Below are 27,790 nucleotides of genomic sequence, written 5' to 3'. Positions count from 1 at the left end.
CCATCCTGTGACTCTACTTAAAAGCTGTCTAGAATTCAGAGGGAAACTTCTAATGCTATTTGACCCTATCTAAATCTATTGAAACTAGCAAAAAGAAAGTTAGAACCATAACCATGACTTATCAATGGTAAGAGGAAGGTCTTTATTTTGATTCAATTGCAGTTCTGTCCTTTAGTTGAAACAATCCCCTTTGAAAATTCAAGTCAGCACAGAGGATGTGGGATAGCAGAGAACAGCAGTCAACTCAATGTGCACAAGCCTGGACTGTCTTCAAAGAACAGCATTAACAAACTACTTAATTTAAAACTGATTCTCCTTAAGTCTCAAAAAATATTTGTATGACATAACTGACATTCATATAATTTTCTCACATTCCTGCAGGACAAGCGTGGACACATGCTTATACAAACATTCACATATGCATTTGTCTGGAAAGAAACCATATTTCTTCAATCTGGGACCAGTTCACCCATTCTCCATAAGCCCATCTTAGAAACCCACATCTGCCAGAGAAGCACTTCATCCCCCCAACTTCTAAGCTATTCTTCTTAACTTTAATTTTTAGATTAGCATACATCCAAGTCCCACACTCTAAGTCAAGGTAAGATAAGTATCTTGAAACAATTCAGGGACTTTAGAACAGAGCTTCCTCCACCACAGAGGGGACAGTAGTAACTTCTTAAGAAAACAAATGACAAATGATCCTTACCTTCAAAAGTCACAAGTTAACAAGAATTTTCTGCTTTAGGTGAAAATGTCTGAGCAGACTTCTTCAGAATCAGGATACAAAGTAAAATACAACAGGGATCTGTATTATAGATATAATTTATTCCATGCTGCAGCTGGAGGTACGCTGCTTTGTTTTGTTGCTTAAGAAGTTGGATACAAATTTTTATATCCCTTTGTTTTAGAGGCATGATCTCTTGGGACCAGAAGTCCAACGTGCAGAGTACTGATAGGGAAAGAGATCCTTAGTACACAAAGTCCTAAAAACAATGTGAATACATTTTCCAGAATTCAGAAGATAATGCCAGAGAATGAAAACATCAGCAAAATTTATGAGAAAAGATCTCCAATTTCCTAAGCAATGAAGTCTCCTTTTTTTGTGAAATTGTTCTAAGTGAACCTTTCTTCCAGTCAAAGCAGAACTTATCTTGAAGGAAATAGCAGAGCAATACCTTGGGGAGTTGAGACATGATTTCTGCTCTGTATAGATTGGTTTTTCATGCTATTTTTGAATGACTTTTCTGAAATGCATAAAGTTTGAAATGCTTGCCTGACACACTAGCCTGAGGTAAGCTAGTGCTAAAGCAAGGAAGGCAAGAGCAGAGACAGTAACTCTACTTTCTCAAAAGCTTTGTGCTACTTAATCAAGGGAGTGAGGCATGAGAGGGACAGGGACACAAACATCCCTTTGGAGAGAGGGCTGCACTCTCCCTCCCATGGTGGGAGCTCTTCACCTTCCGTAGTCTCCTGCCAGGACAAACACAGAGAAACTCTTGAACCTCCCCTGCAGTTCTCTGCCAAATACTAGAACTTCCTACAAATATTTAAATCCTCAGAATATATGAAATGGTTTAGCACCAGTTCCACAGAGAAGTATCTGGGATGGCAACTGACCAAAACTGCCCAGTGTTGTACAAACACCACACAACCATGGTCAGTGAGAGAGACAAGCACTCAGCCTGACAGAGGCCAGTTTGGACACTTCATAGAAGACATGCTCATCAGCTGGAGAGATCTCAAAAAATAACAAAAACTACTTGATGACTAAAAAAACATTACCCAGGAGGAAAGATTAAGTTATATCAGGAAAAATTTTCTAACATTTGAGCTAATTAATCACCAAGCTGCCCAACCCAGAAAAGCTACAGAACACCTGGTACTCCACATACCAATAGTGTAACTATCTAGTGACAGCACTACTGCTTGCCTTTCCCAGGGCCTGGCAGTCGGGTTAAATAGCTGCTTTCTAGCCCAACATCCTCTATTTATTGCCAAGATTTAGGTTATTAGATGAAAACTAATTTCACCAGTGCAAGTAGCATTCACATCTGGAAACGTGACTTTTTAAAACAGCTAGAATTATTACTCTGTAACAAAACCTTCATGAATATTTACCAGCTCAAGACATATAGAAGTCTCATCCACAAGTTACCTGGGTGATTTGTGATATTGGAAAAGATAAAGGCATCTTTTAAACACTTTTATTGGAAGCAAAGTGTATTTTATACAGCAAAGTACTCTGAGGAGGTTCCTTGCAGCCCCACTCCCTGCACAGGACTCCCTGTTATACAAGCATGCACTCAGCCCATGGGTGGTATGAAGCTTCAGGTTCCTCAAAAATGGCATCAAATTATCACTCAGGATATGCTAATGCTGCAGATCTTAACAAGCAAATCAAAATTACAAGAATTATAGCTTTATACTAGCATTAAAATGAGCACTACCAGAGCACATACAGCTTCATGTCATCTACTGAAGTCAGGACAATTTGATACAAGGCAAAGAAAATCTGCTTCTCTTGTCTCAGTGAAAACTTCTAATCCAAATTCAGATTTGGATTTAAAAGTTAATGATTTAGCAAGTGTTTTAAGAATGTATATGTTGTTACAGTCTGAGGGATAACAGTTATTCAATAAAATTGTACTTCCAAATCTTTCCTGGAAAAGTTGTTCAAATGCTCTTATGCTGTCTGCAAGAGAACACTGCATGCACAAGTGTTATTCTCAGCAGCTTGTGTCATATGTCCAGATATTTGGCATTTATTCATACTACATGCAGCCCCTGTCACATATCTACAGTGGCAGCCTCAAGAGACATTCATTCAGCATTGCACCGAACACTGCAATTTCAGTGGTGTTAATGTACTGAACAGAGGAGCAATGTGAAGAATTAAGATGTGATGCTGTGATTTTCTAAACCAATGCAAACACTGCTGGCTCCCTCTGGTGCTAAATATAATGCAGTGTTACATACTAAGCTGCCAGAGAAATAAGGCAATGATATAATCCAATTATTTTGTACAGCAGGTGACAGACATTACAGTAATAAGTGTTGCAGCAGGAAATTTCCTCTTACAGACTAAATCCTTAAGTCCTCATTCATGGCCTGTGCAATAGTTCTTATGTGGAAAAAACATGAGACACACCTTAAAGAAGGGCCACTGTGTTCTGGTATGCACACACAGAGCAGGCTTGCTTTCTTGCACTGTGTTCTCACTTCCTGAATGTAGAGTCTTCCCCTCATTTTCTTAAGAGTGGACTAAAAAAACATTTCTGGTTTCTACTTATTAACTTAGTAGTGACTCCTAGAGCAGTTTTAAAAAGCAAACCAAAACCACTTTTAAACCCATTCATTTATGCTGTATACTACTTAAATTAAATTGATGTATTTTGTGTAGTCTGTTTAGCATTTATTTATCTATTACTAAACCTGTTCAACACAGCATACAGATCAAAATCAAGGTACTTGTTCTATTCTCAGGCTCAAGTGGCTCTTTGGGATTTTAAAAACTTAAAAATGCTTGCATTTCTAGTGACACACCAAAGTATCCAAATATTATGATTCAAACTGCTAAGCATTACTCCTTGAATTGTTTTTGTAACTATTGGAAGCTTACTTGCTGTTATTCCTATCTGGTAGATTTCCAATGCAAAAAGAAGGAAATTTATTCATCTAATCTGGAAGGGCAGAATTTTTTTGCCTTTTTATCTTTGTATGGAAAGAAGAAAAGCAAGGAAGCATGTTTCCCTTTCCTTCTTCTCCTCCCTTTTTAACAAGACCAAGGTACAACAGCCTAAAGATACTACCCTGTACAGAGCACCCATTTCCTACATATCAGCAGATTTAAGCACGGCTACGAAGAACAAGGTGTGTGATGTTAATCTCCTCCACTTCCTCAATAAGTGGGACACCAGTACAACTCCCAACAAAAGAGTGTTTAACCTTAAAAAAAAAGGGTTAATGACCCTGTGGCTGAAAGGGAGACTGGTGACAAGGGCAAGAGGGAGGCATTGCTGGTGTGCCTCTTTCCATCCAGCTGTTCCTTGTACTTGCCAGCAGCAAACAGCTGGGTCTGGGGCACCGTGCCAGCTGCTGTCCTGCTCCTCTGCCTACCAGGCAGCAGGAGGTTAACACAGCTCTTCTGAGCTCCTGTCCCCTCAACTACCAGTTGGTAAATTCAGCATGCGACTTAAGGAGGCTGCACCTTTTATAACTCCATGAAAACCACATATACAAAGAGCCCTCTCAGCAAACACCTCCTACCTAACCTCATTCAACAAATTACTTTCTTCTCCATTTGCCCAAAGCATAAATTTTATTCTGTAATTTAGCTACCGCCATGTTGAATTAACTACACTTCAGCAAGCACTTTATGTTTTTAATTTTAGGTCACTATTCCCAAAGAAATTCAAACTCTGAAAAGAAGTTTAAATTAAGCTCAGGAAGACCAAGAGCTGGAATATTTAGGTTTACTCCCAAATACCATTCTAGGCTCAGTGCAAGAAGGCCCTGTGCTCCCATGTGCTAAATGTAGGTAACACCACATTTTCACTTAGTGCTGCTTTGTGCCTTAAAGAAAGGTAGTTTTCACACTTAAGCCTTATTAACACAGCATCTAATAAGAAATGTAACACTAGTGCTTCTTAATGGAGTTCTATTTCAAGGTTTTTGCACAGCAGATAGGTACCATTTTCTTCATGAGTGAAACCAAAAGTATTTTTATGTATCACAGAAAGCACTACCTTTTCTTAAAAAAAACCTAAACAATCTGTTGTTAAAACTTTGTAAATATGCAACATCAATTTGTATTAATCTTGAAAATACAAATCCACTGATGTTTCTATTTCATTTTAAAATACCTTTTCAGGCAAATATTTTGCTCAAATGGAAATTCAATATTCAAAGAAGAGCCTGTTCTGTGATGTATTTTTACACCCCATTATTACAAATTACAATATTTAACACCAAGTATCTATTTGAATATGTAACATCACTAAGTGGTCTGTTCCATTTCAATCGCTTCCAAACTGTATTTTTCCTTTTCAGCTGAATGAAAAGAAATTATCTAAACGGACTTCTGGCGAGAAATCCTGAAGGAACTGTATTCATTATCAGAAAGTCACACAAAAGAAATTACTTGTACAAAAAATGAACCAGCACACCATCACTGGGTATCAAGAAATAACTTTTCTTCCTCCACATGAACAGTCTCAGGTAACATTAGCAGGCAGCCAGGTTGCAAAGAGTCATTTCAGAAACTTCTTCCTTGACTGTAAATATGCTTTCAGCATGAGAAGAGCAACACCAACTGCATTTTCAGCTGCCAGTGTGTAACAAGCCTCCCTGCAGAATGCACAGGATGGTAAGCCCAGCAGAGGCACTGAAGACTGTTATCAGTACAGTGCAAGGGTTCCATATTGTTGTCCCTTTATTGCAAGACTTTCATACCTCCTTGATGTTTCTCATAGGCAGCTCCCCTAGGCACTGCCTCTTCCTTGTCCTCACAGTAGCCAACTGACTCCAGTTCCCCCTCAACCCACCAATTCACTCTTTTATAGCACTCTTCTTCTTATTGGCTACAGCTGTGGCCTGTTAAAGTCAGGCCTGCTCCTAATCTTTAATAATTGGCTCAGCTGCAACTTCTTAGGGGTAAGATTACTTTCTAGACTACCTTTATTTGCTTATATTCTAACCCCCAACAGAAGACCACCCCAGCCATCATGAGCAATGCACTCACAAACACTGCTGACAGCCCGGGCCCCAGGAGGTGGGCTGCAAGTTTGCTACTGCAGCATTACTACTGACATAGCAAGCCTGAAAAAAAACCCACTGTAATTTAGATGGCCTTCAAGCAGCTGATCAAAAGGCTCTGACAGAGGAGATGTAAACAACAGCTAAAGATGTTTCCATTTTAACTTCTTACCCCCTCGGGAGATCACCACCTCCGCAGGAGAGCTGGCAGAGTGGGATGGTGAGCCCGTGCCTCAGTTCCTAACTGTGCCATCTTTGCTGCAGCAGCAGGTAAACACACACTGACATCCTACATCCAGCTGGGGAACCCGGTGACAACTGCAGTGATTGCTGAAAAGCCACCACAGCTACTGGCCAGTGTGCTAAGGGACAGAAACACCTTCAGCCACTGCAGTGCCTCATTCTGTTGCAATAGAGGAATGAACAGATCTTGCACAAGCCTAATCCTCCTGGTATTAGAAACTGTGAGTTTAGGCAGAGAGTTGCTATTAAGGCCCATTCAGATTGACAGGAATTTTAATACAAGCTTATATATTTATTGACATAAAGATTCTGGATTTAATAATTTAGTTATTTTTTTAATCAGAACAATTTGTATGAGGACTTGAATAGGACTTTACTGCTGAATATTACTACAAAGGCCAGTTTCTCAAAGCTTTATCAACTGGCTTCAAGTATTTCTGTACTTGTGATGGAAAAGAAAATCAGCACAATGAAGCTGACCAATTTCCACCCTGGAACTCCCTTACAAGCAGAAAGATGTCCTATACAAACCTATAGCCTGGTAAGAAGCTAAGAGGGGAACCTGACAGCAGAAGTGGCTCTTGGGCTCACTGTTCCTTTTCCACTCTAGAGGCATTAAACCTCCTAAATAATTTCCAACTTTGTGTAAGACTTTAGGCCAGCTGCCAGTCTTCTCTCCTAGCAGGATTAGCTCCTACATACTTGGGCATAAATAGTGGCTGGACTGAAACCTAACAACTTTACTAAGTAAGTAGTTTCCCTTGAAAGCCAGCTTTTACACTGTAGCTTTCACTTCATCTTAGCTAATTAATGCAGCAGGAGCTGGGTACTTACCTATCAATTACAAACTCCTTCTGTCTTAGCAGCCCTTCTTTAATTTTCATTAGAGATTCCCAGTTGCTGGAGTCCTGATAGCTGGTAGCTGGGTAACTTGAACGAGATGTTCCAGGTGAAACCTGCATAAAAACAATTGTAGGATTAGGCCCCAAAACAGTGAAAGTAAATAATGTGCTACATATCACAGCATTTACAAAGAAGTTTGCTCTTACAGAAACCTAAGTACTGTTTTTCAGTTTAATTCAGATTTGCTTTGTGCAAAACAACTGGATTTATAAACAAATTTCTGGAAACAAACTTCAGCCCAGCGTCATTGATTTTATCATTTCTCTACTAAACAATTCATAGCTCTGAAAGCAGTTTGGAACAAAAAGCTCACTTAGAATTAACTATCTCATCAAGAGGAAGAGCACAAAGCATTCATATCACATCCTGCTGCAATCCTTGTAGCACTTGAAAGGCCAGGGCTGGGTAGCTCAGACCTGCTGGTAATGGCAGGTAACAGTCACCACTGCCCCGTTCAACTCCCGCCCATAACAGTTGTCTCTTTACAGAGAAAGAGACATTTCCCTTGATGTGTGTGCACTTAAATACAGAATATGGAAATATAATTCTGGCTGAATTGTAAGAGAATACAACCTTCACAAGTAAGAGGTTTCAGGCTTTCTATTAATTTTCACAAAAGCCAGGCTTCATGTCTCACAACAAACTGAGGGCAATAACTGAACTAAATATGAACCAAGAACATCATGGTTTGGAACAAAAGTAAAAAAAAACTGGGGCATTCAAGAAAGCATTTGTTACAAATTTTTGCATCAGGAATTCACGTAAGGGATGGTTTAAGCTAGAGCTTCTGAGATCAAGCTGAAGAGTCCCAGCATCAGCTGCCATGAAGTACCATTTAATCTTTCACCAGTTTTTTGAATCACTGAAAAAAGATAACTGTCTTTATTTTCTGAGAGGAATCCTGGACAATGCTGTCTTTCTATGTTTTTGAAAAAGAGCAGAAGGAAAAAAAGTGAAAACATGGCTATTAAAAAAGATATTTTAAGCTCTTTTTTCTTTTATAGTGCCACAATGTTTTAAATTTCACCTGAAATTACAACAAACTGTATTAAGACATATGATCAACAGTTAAAATAAGTTAAACAACTGCCAAGCACTCCACGCTTCTGGTCAAAGTTTTACTGTGAATTATAACACTGAATGGAAAGAATTCATTGCTTAAACCCCAATATCATGAGGTACTAAAGTCAGGAGCCAATTCCGCACAACTATAATCTCTTCTGTAACTTTAAAAATTATTTCTTCCCGTTCAGTTTACTTCAGTTCAATCCCTAGCTTGGTCACTGATGTGTTTCTGCACATTTATTATCTTTGAATTCATAACCTAAACCAGGTAAGATGACAAGATTTAAAATTTCTAAAAATCTTTCAAGACTGTTACACCCTCACCTCACCCCTCATCCCCCCAGGTCCAATTCATCTGCTTCAGGGAATATTTCTTTTGCTTAACAAACTGGAGAGCCTCAATAGTAAGATCAGTTATGAATCATTAAAAAAAACAAACAAACAAAAACTGACCACAAAAAACAACAACAGTTCTACACATTAAATACTGCACACACCAATTAAAAACAAAATCTGAACTGGTGATATAATATTTTTATTTTTGGTTTGGGCAGTGATCTAATAAACTCAGGAAAGACACCTAGTCATGATTCTTCCTGTAAGTAACACATATGTAGAGTCTTTACAGCTTAGAAGTTTATTTTGCCTGGGTTGCTCCATCCAGACCACATCACTTCAAAGTCATCTTTGGTGCTTACAGAATACCTTGGGATTCTCACATACTGTTCTGTATTATACATATGACTGGCTGAATTGAGAGGCACCAGCACAAACCTATTCCAGTCAAAGTCTCTCAGTCAGCCATGCCATGTCGTGCAGTACAAAGTGACAACATCAGGAACTATCACTGAACTTCATGTTATGAATTTTTTTCCTTTGCTTTTCCCACTATAGTGCTGATGAATGCTGGAACAGACATCCACCTCAACACCACTACACTACCATCAAAAGAGAAAAACGAAACAGTCCTTATTGCAGCTGGGATTCGATCTTTACTTCTCAAAGCCAGAACTTCTTTCTCTACTCAAGAGAAAACTCACAAGCATTTGACATGATGAACAGGAAATATATGGCTTTATAAAGCCAAATCAATTTATTGAGCATGATTACTTTTGTCTTTAAAACTGAACTATAAAAATGAAGAAATTAAAGACAGCAATTTAAATACAAACCCATCTTAAGAATGAAGACATTCTGGAAGTCACGGGTGGTTTCTTTAAGAGAATTTTTCAATGCAAACCCTTTATTTCAATCTAGCACCTCTGCAAACATTAATTTGCACTGAAGTCAGAAAAAAACCCTTCAAATATGGTACAATAAACAGAAGTTGGGAAAAAACCCTTCAAATTTGGTACAATAAGTAAGTATACAAGTCAAATACTGTAACTGCTGAAAAGCAACGCAATGTGTTTTGCAAAGTTAAGAACAGAGCAATATTTTGTGAATGACATGCCAACAACAGTGTGTTAGTTTGGGGTTTTTATTAAATTTAAACCATAAAGCCTCCATAGATTACTCACTGACATACTTTAACTCTGGAATATACCCAATCCTATGGAGTATATACAGGCTGTATACACGTATGTAACACCAAATAAAATATTACTTTGTATTAAAATTGTATGCTTCTATTTTTCACTCTGAACAAATGAAAACAAACAAAAATGTTTGATTCTGATATCATGTTTAATCCAATTAAAAAAAAAAGAAAAAGAATATACTAAAAATACTTAGCACTTCCCAAAATAACAAGACACTTCACTCATTTAGGAGCACATGGTGTGTTGATTACTACAAACAGCTTTCTAGCTGCTTTGAATTGTGTGGTAACACACAGGCAGCCCGCTTACGTTTGAGTATCTTGTCTCCTAAGGATATCAAACCAAATAGTGAGACCAGATACACTTCCAGGAGTCATATTTAGAAAGCCATCCACAACTCCAAGCCCTTAACTTGAATCGTCCACAACTACAAAACAAAATACCATCTGGAAAGACACAGCATTCTTTTCTATCTGTCCTACAAAATACAACTATTTTTGTCACCTGGCACCTCTTCTGAGAGTATCAGCCTTGTCCTGAGAACATGTGTTCAGTTAGAACAGTATCCTTTGCACAGTGACATCCAAAGGTCCTCACTAGCTTGTTTTGTGACAGAGGCTTGGCAAACCTTCAAGTCACTGTTGAGGCAAAGTCAGCTGCTGGGGAAAAAGAAATAAAATAAGAAATCTTTGCTGTACTAACCTAGATGCAAATACTGCTGGAACAGACATTGCTGACTGATAGCTTCATGCTTATTATCAGTGGAAAAACAATTTTGCTGTGGACAGAGTGTAACAACATTTAGATAACTTAGATCAAATATGGCTGGGTTTTAAATTGTGCTAATTAAAATTATCTTCTCAAACATGCCCATAGTTTCTGCCTGAAGCAGATCAGGGTCTCAGCACACAGAGGAGCCCAGCATTCCACATGTAACGTGCTGTATCATGTCAAATGATGTCATTTACTACATCACAAAGTAAAGTCTGAAAATGTCAACACAATACTTAATCTCAAAAAACCCCAAAAACCAAAGAAACCCCCCCAAAACCCCAATCTATTTGAAAGGGTTTTTTCATTAAAGTCACAGCTTAAATAATCCAGTGCTGTCCATACTCCAACTGTAGATGTTCACAGTCCATTACTAACAACTAGCAGAGCACCAAGAATTATGCCAGGTGAGTGATTCCTTCCAGACAACTGCTTACACAGCCCTACTGTACCATAAACTCCTGTCCATAGGAATCATTCCTCTCTTGCTGCATTTAACAGGCATTACTCAACAGAAAGAAAATTCCTTGCATCCACAGCTAATCCAAGGCAAAGAACCAACACAAGCAATGTTAGTAGGAGCTAAGGATTCCTTTTCTGACTGACAGTTGAGGAAACAAATATGGGTGACCGCTCAGGCTGTGCCTCAGGGACATCACTGGATGGATAATGTGGGAGAAAGAAGAGGTGGATGTGGCAGCAGCAAGCCCAAATGTCCTCTTGTCATGGAGATGCCTCCTGCCTATGGGTCACCTGTGATAGGAAAAGGTTTAAATCTGCACAGGCAGAGCAGCAGCCACTGAGGAGCTCTGTAACTGCTCCACACCCTGGGTAAGGAAAACCAATTCACCCATCCCTTCCTCCCCACACAGATTTCTTCCTAAGATCAGTTTCAGGTCAGAACAGCTCCCATAATTGAGACAATCTCAAAAGATCATTCATCCTTTTGCAGGTGAAACATGACAGGGTTGGTGGCTGTCAGGCAGGAAAAGCTACAGAAGGCTGCAACCATGGAATAAGGCCCTAATTTTAAGGAATGTTTTATACAGAAAGGCTGTGCATTGCAGAAATGCACTAGAAACACAGCTACAAAGCTGAACCCTCCACACTGTAAAAGATTCTGAGCTGGGCAGAAAAAAGACTACAGACAAGAATTTATAATTTGTGGTATCTGTACCTCACCACCTACTGCTCTACTCTGCTCCATCTTTGCCTTTTAGGGAAGATAGTGTTTCTGCTCAGCAGGATATAATCACTACAATTCTTGGCAGCAACACCTAGGCTGTATCACATTTTGCCTATGCTTTCACAAATTTCCAGCAGTCACAGGGGAAAGAACATCTAATCATGCCCTTGCACTTTTATTCCAGCCATGGTACATGGTGTTCTTTGGGGAATTTCTTTAATGTGGAAAACATCATTAAAAACAACATTGAAACACCATCAAATGGTGAGATACTCAAAAATACAGGTGTATTGTAGAGAGGTTAGCACTGCCAACAGCAAAATAAAAATCAATAAGGTTTGGAAAAAAATTCCAAACACATACTTTATATAGACATGCAGGCTGCAAAGCAGTTAATACAAGAGAGACCACAACTAACAAGGAAAATGCACTTGACAGGAGATGACAATTTAACCTGCCTGAAAATCAGCTTAATGCAAGTTTGGATTGCCTGTATATGGGATGTCAGGTTACAGAAAAAGGGGGTGAGGGAAAGGATAAAGCAGTGACTCTAAACAGCTCTGGCATAAGCCCAGTTGCAAGACTATGTCTGGTAATACAATGCAAGGAACCAGAAAGTCACTGGAACAGTAAAACATGTCCAAAGAAGAGAAACTTTCATGGCTAAAAAGCTTAGAATTATTTATGATAAAGAACTAAATATCACAAAGCCTGAAGAGACATGAAATCAGACAGCAAATACCTTGTTTTCTGAGAGTCCATGTAAACTAAGGATGATGGAATGAAAATTGAGATATGGCAATCTGGGATAAGAGTATCAGGAGAAAACAAACAAACAAAAACCAGCAAACAACAACAAAAAAGTCCATCAAACCAACTAAAGAGATGGAGAAAAGTAGCAAAAACATATCACAAATGACTGAGAGAAGATCCAAATTTTAAGATTTTAGAATCTGCACTGGATGAAGCTTAGGAATTAAAGAGCAAGCCAGTCCTTACTTGATGACACATCAGGACTTCCTTTGAGTTAGGATTAAATAATGCCATCTTGTGCCTAACAACACACGGACTACACAATGCCAAGAGCAGAATAATCACAGTTAGGCACCAACCTCTTCAACAAAATTCAAGAATTAATTTTAGAAGGGATCACCTCAAAGATATATAGCCAGAGCTGAGCTGCATGGATGCTACATCTCTTGTATGACTTCTTAAAGCTTTTCCAATAAAAAATTAAAATGCTAGTGCTATTTACAGACACCACCACTATCATCATAAACTTTAAGAAAGTGGAAAACTTTCAAAATGGAGAAGAATAAACACTAATAGCATTCACATGCCTCCTAAAAGCAGCACTCCCTCTAGTCATTACACTTCTACTAACACATTTGTTCTAACTTGCTTCACAAATGAAATCCCCATTGCACACAGGGCAAGACACTTAATTCAGACCTCACAGATTTTACTCTCATAAGCCTGGGAGGAATCTGACAGTCCTGCAATTTACTGTTATTTGTATATTTACTTCTTCCCCAACATTGTTTATACTGCAGCTGAGGTTCCTGAACTTCATCAAGGTCAGGTCTGATAATCACAAGGGAGGAAGACATGATCCCTTCACACAACAGCTTACAAATGAATTAAGAGCAAAGCATAGCAAGTACATGGTTGCTGGGATACAACAAGAGATGGGAGAAAACAAAAGCTAAGGTCAGGTAGCTATTCACCATGGAGGAAAAAAATCTTAAATAAATAAAAAACAAGCAGAGATTTTTTTACTGATGGCATAGCTACAGGGTTTTGATAGCAACCGCGTGGTCACTTAAATGTGGCATAAATGTACACGGCTATCAAAGGGAGGGGGCCTGTTCTCCTGCCTCTTCTCACCACTTCAAACAGTCATACCTTTCAGCTCCCTCCTGACAGCCCCAGTCCCACACTCTTCCCCCCATCCCACACACATGAAGGTTATTTGCATCTCGGTCAGACTCTTATCAGATTCACTGCACTGAAGGCCATGTGAGATCTAGCACTGGCACACACTCCTAAGTGGGAAAGCAGTGTACAAGACAACACATTTTGCAGTGGCACAGCTTTGTGCTGGATTAGTATGAACATGACCACAAGCTGAATTATCTCAACTACAGGCACTGCCAAACTCTTCCAAAGTATCAGTGTATAGACTGAGTATTTTCCAAGCTTCTAAAAAAACCTTATTATCCAGTTGCAATGACATTGTTAAGTTACTGGCCAAGACCTGGTGTTTAGGTAAGCAGTCAGTTCAAGAAAAGGAACTTGCACAGCAAGATGGCATAACAGAATAAAACCAAAAGCCTCCTGCACTTTATTTTCAAAATAATCCTCCCTGTGTTGCCTCTATGAATTATGACAGCACACACAGGAGCAGCAGCACAGTCCTAGCCTACAGTCAGAAGACTGCATGTGTAAGACACCTATGTGCTCAGAATTTTCATTCAGCAGGGGATCCTGAATAAAGCAGAAATATAGCAGAGGATTTGCAAGGGAAGGGAACTGGAATTCTGGTCACCAATTAACTGGCAAGGTTTTGTTCCTTCTAGCATCCCTGATGGTACTGTGCATGGATTAACTCTGGAAAGAGTTTGCACAGTCCCTAGGGATGCATGCTGTTAGGGCAGAGACAAGGGCAGTCTCCTAGAAGAGGCTGCAGCCTCTTAGCAGTCCTCCCTGCCTTTCCTGACTCCTCATCTCTGTCCCCTAAGCCCCTACGTTCCTGAAGGGTGAAACCAGCTCTCCTGGAGTTGCACAGGGGATGATGACGATACACCCTCCTCTGCTTATCTTCCCCTGAGCAACCACACTTTGCTTGCTTTTATGTGTTCTTATAACATTCCTTCATACTTCATGCAACACCAATATTATTTTTGTCATAAATCCTTTCCATTTATATTCTGGCAAATGTTATGAACACAAAACACTTCTAGGTGCCACTTAATATGACGTTAAAAGCAACAGTGCCTGGAATTTTCCACTGATAACAACTGGGTCTTTCCTAAGTATAGAAGCACTTGTTTTATTAAGTGTTCATTTTATCTTCCTACTGCATTGAAATTCAAATGTTCTTTACTATAAAAAAAAATTTAAACATCTGGAGATGAAAGGGAGCTTCCACAACAACAATTTTTTTTTTTTTAACTTTTAGTTGAAGTTTCACTGGTAAATTCATGATTTCTTTTTGCTTCTTATTCTGTCCTGGAAAGCATAGTGACTACAGTTATTCAAAAAGACCATTGTTTTATGTGCTCAAAAAATACAGGGCATGTATTCACTACAAAAACTCATGAACTGTACAAGTAAGACAGAAGAGAGTAAGTCTAGTTTCTTTGTCAGAAACTTGGAGAACTACAAGTGACAAGCACTAATTGACAGAAGTAGCATAGAAAATAGGAACAGTTGGCAAAAATCAATCATGAAGGACATGTAAAATTGACATCCTCAACCAAGTTCTGATGGTTTATAAAAACCTTTAAGTTAAATGTACACTGCTAATTCCTACAAATACCAGTTTACTGAATGCCAATCTTGATTGCTCATGATTACTTACTATGCCTGCTCATGGCTAATGTGGATGCAAAAAGTGGATGCAAAAGACCTAGAAAGCAATCAAAAAAGCAGCTATTTTTTGCCAGTCTGCACAAACTTTGCAAGGATGAGCAGAGCTGGCCATCAATCTTGCACAGAAACTAACAGGAGTCCTCCTGTAACATGAAGGGACAAAAAGAGAGTGCAACTTGGGTGAATATTAGAGGAAAAAAAACAACAACCCATACTTCTGCAGTAATTGGAGAAAAAAACTTAGAAAAAAACTTTTAAGCACAGAGCACCAAATTCTCTTAATGAAACATGCACAGATATTGAAAGAGAGGGAAGCCACTATGGATTTAATGTGAAGCAGGAATATACATTTGGGGAAAAGTGATGCTCTGCAAATTCTTTATCCAGGGTCTTGATTTTTCAAATGGAAGTTGTTGAGATTCTGTGAAGGGTTTTGGCCCCTAAACCAGAAAACTGAGCCTTTCCTTTGCTGTGTTCCATTTGCTTTAGCTTTTCAGGACTTCACAAGAAACATGAGCCATACTCAGCACAATTAACTGAAGTTTAAAATAAACAAAAAAAAAAAAAATCCCACAAAAATGAAGCAGAAGCATTCAGAATATTTATATTAGAACAAATCCAACAATTCCCACAAACTCAAGGAAGTACATTTTATTTAAAAACAGAAATCCAGAGCTGGTCTCTATGAGCACTTGCAGAAAAAAGGGAGTGAAATTACTGGAACACGTGCACTTCAAGTTTTGCCCATGCAACTTCTTCGCATGTTATAGCTGATGGGGAAGGAATGATTAGATAATACACTCTTTTCCACTTCCTTTTAGGCTGATAAACCAAAATTGTTAGCAGTAACAAAGACATCCTCTCACGCACACCTTTGTTGTTCTTCAGCTCTTATTACCACGAACATGGATTTAAAAAACAAGGAAAAAAAGACAAGGATACTCTATAAATAGTGGCAAGGGAGGGATTTAGTAAAGCTGCCTTAGTGGGGATTGGAAGACCAAATCGAGTTCTCTACTGAAACAGTCTCATGCAGAGTGCTAATAAGATCTGTGGCCATCAGAGTGCTGGACAATGTGAGTACAATATTAATCTACATTTATTGGTGACTACTTTGAAAAACTTCCATGAATGGGAAAATTAGAGGCATACTCATATTTTCTGTCTCAACTCCAGAAATTCTTCCCGGACAGAACTAGCTGTTTCAGCCAGCAAAGCAAGCAAAACAGCACATGGACCTACTGTGAAGATTGACTTGCTTCAAGCAGGGATTCTACCATCATCCCTGTACAGCATCACATATATGATGTATCATCACGTAGACATTTCAGTCACTTGCCCCAGAATTTTGAAAAATTAAAAAAAAAGGAATATTATACATATATTTTTTTAACTCACAAGGAGACACCATGTACTTGCATGACTCTGTGAATTTTAGATTTATAGAGGCTCTGCACCTCTGGCAAATCCTGGAATCTCAATAGTCAGACATTTGAAAATCCAAGCCTGAAACACCTGCATCACTGATAAACAGAAGAAATGTTGTTAATTTAACACTGCACTGCGTGTGAAAGCAGCAACCACATAACCATGGAAGGTAGTCACATAATTTGTGTGTGGAGTAAGTGACGGATATTTGAACTGCTTGGCTTCAATCCAGATTGAACCTTTTCCACTTGAGTTTATGAGGGGTACTTGAAACACACTTGTCTCTAGCAAAAGCAGCAGTATGATGTAAGGGTGCATCCAAACATCCGTGTCAGTGTGTGAAGGTGTTTTCCTTCCTTACAAGATAAACTTGGGGGAGCCCTAGCACCTTCTTTATATAGGCAGAAAAGGCAGAAGTTCACACTAAAAAAATAAATATAATTTTCATCACCAGCAATTAGTACTTGTCACTTGTAGGTCTCCAAGTTTCTTACAAAGAAACTAGACTTATTCTACAGAGAGGAAACTGAGACAAGAACAAAGACAATTGGTCTCTTCAAAGAGCACCAAAACACAGAGGATTCTCTAGTGTAGAAACCATTTTGTAAGCGAAATCCTGGTTTTAACAAACACAAATGAGACTATCTCTACCTAAAGAAAAATAAATATGTGTTGATTGAAGTAGGTTCATTTAGAAGGTGGAAAAATTAATGTTTCAGAATGAACTACTTTTGTTTTCATTTTTTAATTCACAGAGATGTCAATAATAATGATATACCAAGTACTCACGCAACCAATTGATACAAGAGGACTGTATTTCAAAACCATAGAACCAATTAATTTTCAATGAAGGCCACAGAAAGAGGAAAAAAGCAAATAGCTTCTTCTATAAGAATGGAGTCATAAAAGCAGGAAAAAAGCTCTCCACATCACCTCAGTGGTCAGGAAGCTACAGACAAAACAGTCTGGACACTACACTTGACAAAGCTTCCATGTTCCAGTGACTGACAACGGAACTTCCATGAGAAAGCAGCTGCCTGAAACAGAATACATAGTCAGAAAATATCTGCAAGACCAGGAAATCTCTTGCTATTCAGAGCTGGTCTGAACCAAGGAGTAGAGCCATGTTTTTATCTGGCACATTCTGCAACAGAATAAAGAAAAATATGAAGTTTTGTACCTCAAATTCTCAGGTAATAAAATTCAGGATCCTAATTTTCTGGGGTGCTTTTTTGCTGAATGCTTTTTCCCCTGTTTTAGGTATGAATTGCATGAAACAAAGATACTGAGCAATAGATAGCTGATGCTCACCATGGGAATTAGTCTTTTTTATAGTCACTCAATCAAGGGAAGAGGAAAAAAAAAAACCAACTTCAGAGCAATGGAAAGAAGAAGTGAAGAAAAGACACATACCATTCTGTAACACTAAGCAAGAGAAAGAAAGGTGTTGCTGGCTCCCACTTCTCAAAGTAAGGCCACATGAAAATTAGCCTGAAAACTCTTTAAAAGCCTGATTTATGCCATCTCCATGTTGATCTGAATGAAGATCCCTGTTGAGGCCACTGGTCTACCTGCTGCCCCTCCACGCTACCTGAGGGTGATCACTGCAATAATCTGCACAAGAGAGTCTTTCAACTTCTAAATGATGCCAAAACATTCATCATTTGGGCAATATTTATGCATTTCTGCTAGGTCAACTTTTAGCTGAAGATAGGTAGCAGCAAAAGCTAAAGCCCAATCGTTTCTCCTCAATTCTGCAGTTACGCTTCCAAGTGGAGATAATCCAGCACCACCACTTGGCAACTGAAACGTGGACCTCCAACTTTATCTCTCCTTCATGTGCCTTTGTCCCGCTGTTCATCTATCACTCACAACATGTCAAATAACACAACTAATCTCTGTGCTTCCCAGAACAGTTTATCTGAAAGACACTCAACACAGTTTCTTAGGTATAAGGATCTCGGCACACCACCTAAAGCACATTGTTCAGCTTAACCAATTGAGGACACCAGTAAGCACTAAAACACAGTGTTCCCAGGCGTTTCATAGAAATAAAGAACCTTCCCTGTAATGAAGATCATTGAATTTCCTATCCTGTCTCATGTTCCTATTTTGAAGACACTTTGCATCACTGAAGATAACTGCTATAGTAAATTATTTGACCTTCATTAACCTAGTAAAAAGGTAAACTTCATCACTGTGAAAGCCACCAGCTATTTACAAGAACACAGCTTTTTGTGCTGTCAATATTTTGTTGCAAAATAAACTGCCTACATGGGTCAAATCTGTGCTAATTGTATTGTATCCACATGAAATAAATGTTTCCTAACGGGGCTGGGGAAGAGGAAGGACAGAGCCAATTTTCAGAGCGAGAGCCAGGCAAAACTTCTTGTTTCCCTTCTCTTTTAACACTGGGTCAAAGCAGCAAAGACAATAAACAGGCGTGACACACTTCTGCACCCTGTGCTCTACTTTAATAGTTTAAGGTTTGCGCCAGTAACAGCAACTGAAACAAAAACATTCAAGAAGACCTTTCAAAAAATGCCTTTGGTCAGTAACAAATCTGATGACTACTACTACCAGAGCAGTCACCATTCCCAAAAAGAGAAATATTTCAGACCAAGTTTTCTATTAATTTATTTTGTACTTTTTCCTAATCACTTTGCAATGGTATGCTTTATAAACTGCTGCCTCAAAAAGTAATTTCATCTTGCTTGTAAAAAAGAAAAAAACGTGAAAACCAAACTAATTTAACGTCTGTCCCATGGTTAGGAAAATAAATACATCTTGTCCCAGAGGAAAGTAACACGATGCAAAGCCTAGATTTCTCAGCAGAGCTGTTTCCTATAATGCTAACAAGGACCATAAGTCTCACTATACAAAAGCAGGAACATCTGCAGCCTCAGAAAGGCAACTTCCTCCACATAAATCCAGAAGATAGATTTGAGACTACAGATGTGAGTGAGATTCACTGAAGTCAGATAATCATTAAAGGAGGCATCAGGTAAAACATATAAGCAAATGGGTCGTAAATCTATGAAATTCAAGAAAAAACCTTAAATGCATTAAAAAAGTTACCGCTCAATCGATTAGGTTGTTACCCTATCTGGTGTGATTCTGGAATGCTATTCACATCAGCACTGAAAATACTGATTTTTCTGTACTTTTAAAGGAGGGAAAACCTCACATTTTCCTTTAGGATGTATTAGGCTCACAGCACAAATGTAACTGAAGGATACATTAGCTCCTTTCTCTTTAGAGAACCTTAAAAAGGGTCCTGTAAGCCACATCTGCTAATACCTGGATGACTACAAGAAATTACCCACCATAGAATCAGGCCAGAAAACTACTGGTTACAAAAAAGAAAGATCTAATTTTAGAGTTCAGCTTCAATACCAAAGTCTGCTACTCTGTTCCACACACACACGAATCATTGCACATTTGTGGGAGCATTCAGATCTCCCTTCTGTGTGTTTTTCATTACTGTTAAACCAAACATGCCAACACAAGAACTTCTGCCGTGTGAGATCACAGAGGCACTTTTGCAGTGTGAGAGAAAACTGCAGCAGCATCATGAAAAAACTCACTGACTCCAGTACTCCACTGGAGTACTCTGAGTACTCCACTGCTGAATTTCTTTACTTGTATATTATAAACAATTGGACTTGGGTCGCAGTCCATTTCTATACAGAATCATGATTATCAGCGGACCAGACAGTGACACCTCAAACTCTTTACAGATTATACACGTGGCCAGTGTCTACAGCTGGAATTTTGAAAACTAGCACAGGAAAGGCAAAAATAATCCAGGAAATTATTACCTATGTGAATAGAAGTCTCAAAATTATTATTTAAATAAAGGAGCTCATATGCTGAAGTACAACACGTCTCTTTTTAGACATTATTCCAAACATCAACCGGATCTCTAAATAATTTCTGAGAAGAAACATGTTCAAGTGGTAGATTCCTAATCCCCCTGGAGAAAGCCCAGATCATCTCCATTTAAGGTCAAGCAGGCAACAGCTGCACATTTTTGTTCCCCAGAACAAAATGCAGCAGACCAAAACCTTCAACACAGATTCCCTTTTTAAAGCTTTTCCTTTCTCATATCCACGGGTGTCTGGACCTGTTCACCAAGGAGTGAATGAAAACAGTACAATGATGTGCTCATATATTGTGTCTGTACTTGTCAGACTTGACATGTCCCATAAAGCAGTACTTTGGCATCTGCCTCAGAACCCCATCAAAACCTCCATGAGTTACACGAGAGAATGTAACCAACCAGAACTAGAAAAATGTTCTCAAGAGAGTGTTCCTAAACAAGCTTGTTTTTAGAGAAACAACATTAATACAACATCTACAACACTCATGTGGGTCTGAACTTGTACATGTTATTGTTATTTATGTTATGTTATTGCTATTTGGGAAATACATTTTCCATCTTAAAATTCTTATTAGAGTTGACATTTAGAGAAGATGTGTATTATGTTTCTGATGAAATCCTAGTATTTTTTCAGTGCCTTAATTTGTACATTTGGGTATCACTTTAAAATGGAGACCAAGCTATGACTGTGTCAGCAGCTCACAAACAAAACCAAATTCTCTTAAGGTATCTCATTTCTAAAAAGCTCAAATTTATTAACAAAAAGAGCCAAAAATTTGGGGTAGTGTAACTAAATAACATGACAATTTTACATCAAATTTGTAAAAGGGAGGAATGGCACTGCAGCTGTTGCAGTGCTGCAGTACTGCTGGACTTCATAACAAGATATAGAGGGTGAATTTCAATAGTACAAGTTTCATAAAAAAGCCAACAATCCAATGCTAGCACTTTTCTTGGATGACAGCATACAATAAAAACATGAAACTTCCCTCATAAAAAAGCCAAATACAGTTTGCTTGACTGTGAGAGATTTATAACATTAATAATGCCATTATCAGTAAATTATGAAACACTTTGTACCAGTAAAGAACCATTACTCCTCACTGTAAAGATATTCAATTAACTTTCAACTGAAATATGTGACCCCAGACTTCCTGGGTTTGATACTAAAGGACAACTGAAAGCAGGCAGATTTATGATACTAAAACCAAGCTGCTAACTTCAACTGTGATATAACCAATTTGCAGAAGAGCTAAATCATATTTACAAAGACAAAAACAGAGCTCAACTTGAAACAGGGTTGTACATCACCCCCAAAGCCCTTCTGTGTCTGGTTTGAACAATGTACTGCAGCAGGGCTTCCAGGGAACAAAAAACCCAAACTAAACCAAAAAAACTCACCCTGTCTGGGTTCCTGCTTAAAGCCAAGCACTCATCTATGCTAAACAATTATTGTCAAAACTGAATCTGTAAGCGTTCAGAGTTTGGCTGAGCTTCTGTATTTTTGCCTGCAATTTCCCAATGAGGAAATGGCCCATGCTGTCAGTTGTATCCACACAGAAAGCCTGATGCTGGATGCTCTCACTTGACAAGCTTAATCCTTTTGCATCCAGTAAATCCTTCACTTCCCCAATGCACAAAACCTACTCCATATACGCACTGTGTTGTCACTTCTCAACACAGGAAAGTATATGTAAGATAACCTGTAAAGTAGCATCAAGCTGCTACTACTATCCAAACAAAGAGAAAGGGTTCTCAAAAAATTAACTTAAATAGTTTCCAGCCACAGTGGGAGAGGAAGAAAAAATGTGGAAGTGTGTTTTAAAGGAAAGATAAATACTTCAAAATATATAGTAATGATAAATTTCAGAGATGAACTTACATATGTCAGATTTGGAAAAAAAAATCCTCTAACCCACCTATTAGTGTTTGGAAGAGGCTTGAAATGCAGAAAAGTTATTTCAGTTTGAGCATCCTGAGAAGAAAGATTATCTTGGGAAGCATTCATCAGGCACTATAAACTGAATACCAGCTATGTTACAGAATTACCAAGACCATATATATTGAAAGTATAGTTTAAAAAATACCTTGGACACAAGAAAACCATTCCAAGTCAAACACCCACAAGAAATTTATCAGGCCCCACTATTTAGGTTTTCCTATAAAGAAGAAACATTGCTGTAGCAAAAGTAACACATCCAAAGCAGCTCCCTGAGTAAGCTCCCATTTAAGTTCCTGTTTAAAAAAAGGCAGGGTGTCAGGGAAGAGCTCCCTTTGCTACCCTACTGAGGCATGCAGCCTCCCAGATTCCCTCATCCTGTGATTGAGCAGGTGGTCTCCCTGGCACACAGGTCCCTTCACAAAAGGAAAGGTGCTGCCCATGCTGCCCATGTTTAATACATTACTGCTGGGAACAAGTTTAGAGCAGCCACTGCCTGTGTCAGAAGGCAAATGGGACCAATCAACTTGTGAGCTGCTGAGTGACACTGTGAGTCCTGCCTCTGAAACTTTTGTTATTTTTTCCCCTCAGCCTACTTCAATTGTTTCCACAGCTTGGTCACAGACTCGGAAAAGTTGCCAGAGATCGGCAGGCACGTCCCACAGCACGGAGCAAGCTCCTTGTGCTTCACCAAGTCACACCAGGGGTAAGGAACCTCTCTTCTGTGTTATCTTTTAAATCTTGCAGGAAGGCATGCTGTAACCATACTTTTCTACAAAAACCTCCTCTACTTAAACTAACAGCTGTTTTTAACTGTTTATCAAAAACATGGAAATATAGGCATTATAGCTCTGAGTCAAAGACATACTGCTAGGCAGGGAGTCTTTCAGCAACAGTAAAGGCAACATAATTTCCTATATGTTCATAGGACACCAGCTGTCCTTGGGTAGATGATTTATACAGGTGGTATTGCACAAGAAGGTGAGAAGGTTTCATCATGTTTCCCATACCTTTCTCTTTCCTTTTAAATTTAATACCTTTTGCTTGTTTATTCTTTTGTCTGTTTGCTCTTGGCTTTTAATCCAAAATCTACAAGGAGAATAATTCCCTTAAAGTTTTGTAGAAGCATTCTTTTTCCCAAAGCTGCCTATTCACAGACCAGCAAGGGCAAAGAAGCTCTTTCACCATTAATTCTGTAAAACATTTTTCTGATCTAACACATTGAGAGAGCAAATCTTTTTTGCTGTATGATGAAAAATTACCCTTAATTAAAAAATTTAAGTGATTTATAGCACTACTAGAAATGAAATTATACCACGTTACTCAAAGTGCAGCTCAAGCTACAGAATCAATGTAGTGTTTTTGCTTTGACATCCATTGAAATTTTATTTTCTCCTGTTACTCATTGTAACTAACACAACACTTGTCCTAGATTGCTTCTAATAACTGAGAAATAATTCAGCTAGGATTTGTAACATCATGAACTGAATTTCAAATGCAGAAAAGAACCCTTTTATTTCTAAGGGAAGCGCAGACATGTTGTACAATGAAATGCAATCCCAGCTTTAAAATCACTGAAATAAGGTGCATCTCAGAGAAATACATCACATAGAGAACATTCAATATTTACATATACAAATATTTTAAAAATAAATACGATTCTTGAATATGCATGTCTCTAGGGTACTTATGCTCCTTAAAATCTTGTTCCTCCGTTTCATCAATTGACACCTTACTACTTATGTCTACATATGGTTATAGAAGAGACAAACCTAATACAGACTTGTAATTTTGTGAGGTGTGTGTTTCCCTGTTAGTGAACAGATACACTTAATTCCTTTTCCTAGTGACTGGCAGCCATCAGGCAAAGATAGATCCAGGTGCTTGCTTTTGTGCTCAGCAGCCTTGTGCCATTTTTGAATATTCAAGTGAGAGAAATGGCTGGACATGCTGTTACTCCTGAGGCAAACAGTCTGGTACAGAGTTCCCTAGAAGCTGTTTTCAGTAGGCAGAGGCAGCACTTCAGACCTCCCAGTGCCTACAAAGAGCAAGAAGATTCTGAGACAGATTTTTTTCAAGGCTGAAGTTATACATAAAATGTATTTTTAAGTGAAGATAGGAATTAAGGTATATTCTACCACCAAGAAAATCTTTCTCTTCTACCACAAATATCGTATATGCAGACTTTAAAAATACCCACATAGACTGAACAACCCACCGACGCTTAACTGCTATAGGCAGCTCTTCCCTGGAAGCTGGAATGCATCCCATAGCTACAGCAGGTCAGCTGCTCCATTATCTCTCATTTTATCTGGTTAGAGTTCAGTAATTTAATGTAGATGAGAGAGTGGCTCAGCTGTTAAATTAATTTTTAAAATTTCACACTTATAACATCCCATGTCACAGATATCCAAGCCCTGAGAAACAACCTACAGTCATGACAGAGGCATGTGCTACAGGACAGGTGATAAGTGTTACAAATCAATGTGAAATTAGGCATTTAATTTACAGCAGGCAATTTTCTGCCTTTTTTTTTTTATTTTTTTGCTACTCATTTGTCAAGATGACAATGCATTTGTTATTTAAGAGAGATTCAGATTTATGTATTATTACCACATTTTTATTTTTAAAAGCGGCATTTACTTCTCATCCTTTGAGGAAGTTAGTAATATAGTGCCTCAATAGTGCTTTCCAGCAGGAAACTCACTGAAATCATCAGTTTGTAACTAGTAGTGTAAAGGTGATTTTCACTGCTTTTTCAGACCATCAGCAAACAAAAAGGTATGGGATACATGTACATAACTACCTCAGCAACTTTTTGTTTGCTTTAAGAATAATTTGATTTAGTAATAAAAAAGTAGCCCAGCTGGAGAAATAAAAAATCCCACAGGGAAGTAAAGTTCTGTTCCCTAAAACTACAAGACACTTTAGAACTGAACATTGCTATTACTTTCTGGAGATTGAGAAAAGGCTAAACAGGACCTTCCTGGCATCAAGTAACTTCACAGAAGTTGAATTTATCTACTATATCCTTCTGAATCAATGCCATATCATTGTTCCCTGACATGCTAGAAGGTCAAAAACAAAACTTGGAACATACCCTTCCACTTCTACCTTTTATACATGCTAGATGTATTTCAATTTTTACTTTAATTCAAATTGCAGTTAGACTATTTCCTATTAAAGTGACATTATGAACCACCATAGCTAAAACTCAACATGAAACAACTTGTTAGGTAATCAGTGAATGCAGCAGAGCATGGAGTTAATTTCCTAAAAGAAATTTACTAAGTAAAAGGCAGATCACATCAACAGACTGGAATTGGTATACAGTTATTTTATGTCTTGCTTTGATGAATATGGAAACTGAAGAACCTGCCCAAGATCCTACTGCATGGTCCTGCAGCAGTTGCAAGGAGTTTAACCAACTTAAAAACTAGCCCAAAGCACTGGCTCCCAGGCTACTCTAATGGACCAGCACACATGTAAGTCCCAGTTATCCACAAGATATGTAGATAAATTTCAAAACCGAAAACAACTGGTGTGTTCAACTATTCATCAGTGTAATTTCTTGTCACCTACACTGCTCATATTCTCATGGACTTGAAATACAAGTAGAGGCTCTCATTGTTGGTCTTGTGTCTTAGAACACCAAAAACATCAAAGCTACTCAGAAGGAAGACTGTAGAAACAATGAATTTGTCAGAGAGGGGAAAAAAAAAATCTGAAATGTGAGTCTTCCCCTGTGCTCTCTGATACACACATGACACCTCAGTACAAAACAAACAAAAGGTAAAGAGAATGATAAAATGAGTGTGTTTTTCCTGTTACCAGCACTTTTCATACTACAAGCTGAATTGTTGCTTCTTTCCCCATCCCAAGGAAATACTGTCTCCATATGACTGAAAAATTATATTATATGCCACAAGTCAGTGCCTAAATCTTTAATCAACATAACTTTATGTACCTTTTCCATCACTATGTTCATGGTTAGTAAGACTTTTTTTTTCAATGGATAGAAGTGAATTACTGGGGTTTTGGGACATCTCATTCTAAAAATCTATGCAATAGACTTATGCAACATAACTTTTACAGCCCCTCAGGGCTTCATTGGTCATGTGGAACTGCAAGAATTCAAGTAAGTCAAACTTCTTCTATTCCACTGATATCACTGCTGCATTTAGTGAACATATGACAGGAAACAGGCTGTGGCATTTCCAAGGGAGCCAAATTTATCCCGTGTGACTTCAAAGGAGTCAATGCAGTTGCACCAGGAATGGCCCACAGTTTTCACTTCAGTCACATACCCTCTCTCATTGTGAAGGGCACCCAGGAACAAAGATAAAAATAACCTAATACAAATCAGGGAAACAGTCACATGTCAGTGAAGTGGGAAGCAATAACTGTGATCAGTGACTCATTCTGAAGTATGGAGTATAGGGGATTCCCTACATAGTAACATAGAGGGTCAGCCACCAGACATCTTCTGCAGATTCACTCTGTGCCTAAGACAAGCCTTGCACATCCATTAACAGCACTCATAAAACAGAACTGCACAGCAATGCAGCCAACTGCTCCCCTTGTGTGATGCTCAGTCTTGTCACACGAGTCACACTTTGTGACTCCTAAAAAATATCAAATATAATTTGCCCTTTTGCTGCACATTTGTTTCAAGAAGTGGTGTCTGCATGACCAATTCTTCTTTATATTGGCCTAAAACACCAGGCACTGAACAGCAGAGAGCAGTTACTATTTGTGACAATGACCAGTCTTTGTTTCTGTGTAATTATTTTCCAAGCTGTCCATTTTGACCTTGATAGCCTGTGTGCAGCTGTGTTACTGAATCTGTTTCTCTTTCTGCACACTTTAGGTGGGTGACAGCGCCATGGAGGATTAACAAGCAAGGTATGTGTTTATTAGTTGAACCCGAGCACTTGTAAAGACAAACTTGTTGAAATACAGACACAGAATTGGCTTCCTTTGCTTACAAGAAAACTTACCCCACAGACAGGAGGTTAAACAACACACAGATGTTTCAAAAACTTCCAAAACCACATAAACTATTAAATCAAGAAACAATCTATTTTGTCCTCTCCTCATTCCTTCTCTACAATGTCCTCTAGCTGTACGATGTAGAAAGGTCTTAACTTATGCTACCTTCCACTTTTTAAGATCCTTTTGTATCCCCTTCTGGTCACATGTGTCTAAAAATCTATTTTGGCCTTGCATCTGTGATGCCCAACCAGATAACACTGCTTTTTATGGAAGCACTTCAGAGCCCCAGGGCCTTGCCCCTTGAGTCATGCAAGTGAAACGTATGCAGCAACACTGCAGTGCAGGTGCCAGCATGAGTGCAGTTACACCTAATGCAGTAGGGTTGCATTAGTTTCTAATGAAATGGAATTTACATTTATTCTGCATGTGCACAAGTACACATTGATGCTGTTCCAATCCTTCTGTGGGCTCCAAGAAAAAAAAAA

General features: G+C 38.6%; 1 protein-coding gene across 1 annotated transcript in view; it reads right to left on the bottom strand.

The window, feature by feature from the left end:
• The window catches only part of CEP85L (centrosomal protein 85 like), a 104,987-nt gene that overhangs the window by 20,938 nt on the left and 56,259 nt on the right, over positions 1-27,790 (bottom strand). The window contains exon 4 of the mRNA XM_066547085.1: positions 6,835-6,956. Coding sequence (XP_066403182.1) covers positions 6,835-6,956 — 122 coding nt within the window. The remainder of the gene's footprint in view (positions 1-6,834; positions 6,957-27,790) is intronic.

The sequence above is a fragment of the Molothrus aeneus genome, chromosome 3, assembly GCF_037042795.1.
Source record: "Molothrus aeneus isolate 106 chromosome 3, BPBGC_Maene_1.0, whole genome shotgun sequence".
NCBI classification, from domain to species: Eukaryota; Metazoa; Chordata; class Aves; order Passeriformes; family Icteridae; genus Molothrus; species Molothrus aeneus.
This window is presented reverse-complemented; position numbering and strand designations above follow the sequence as displayed.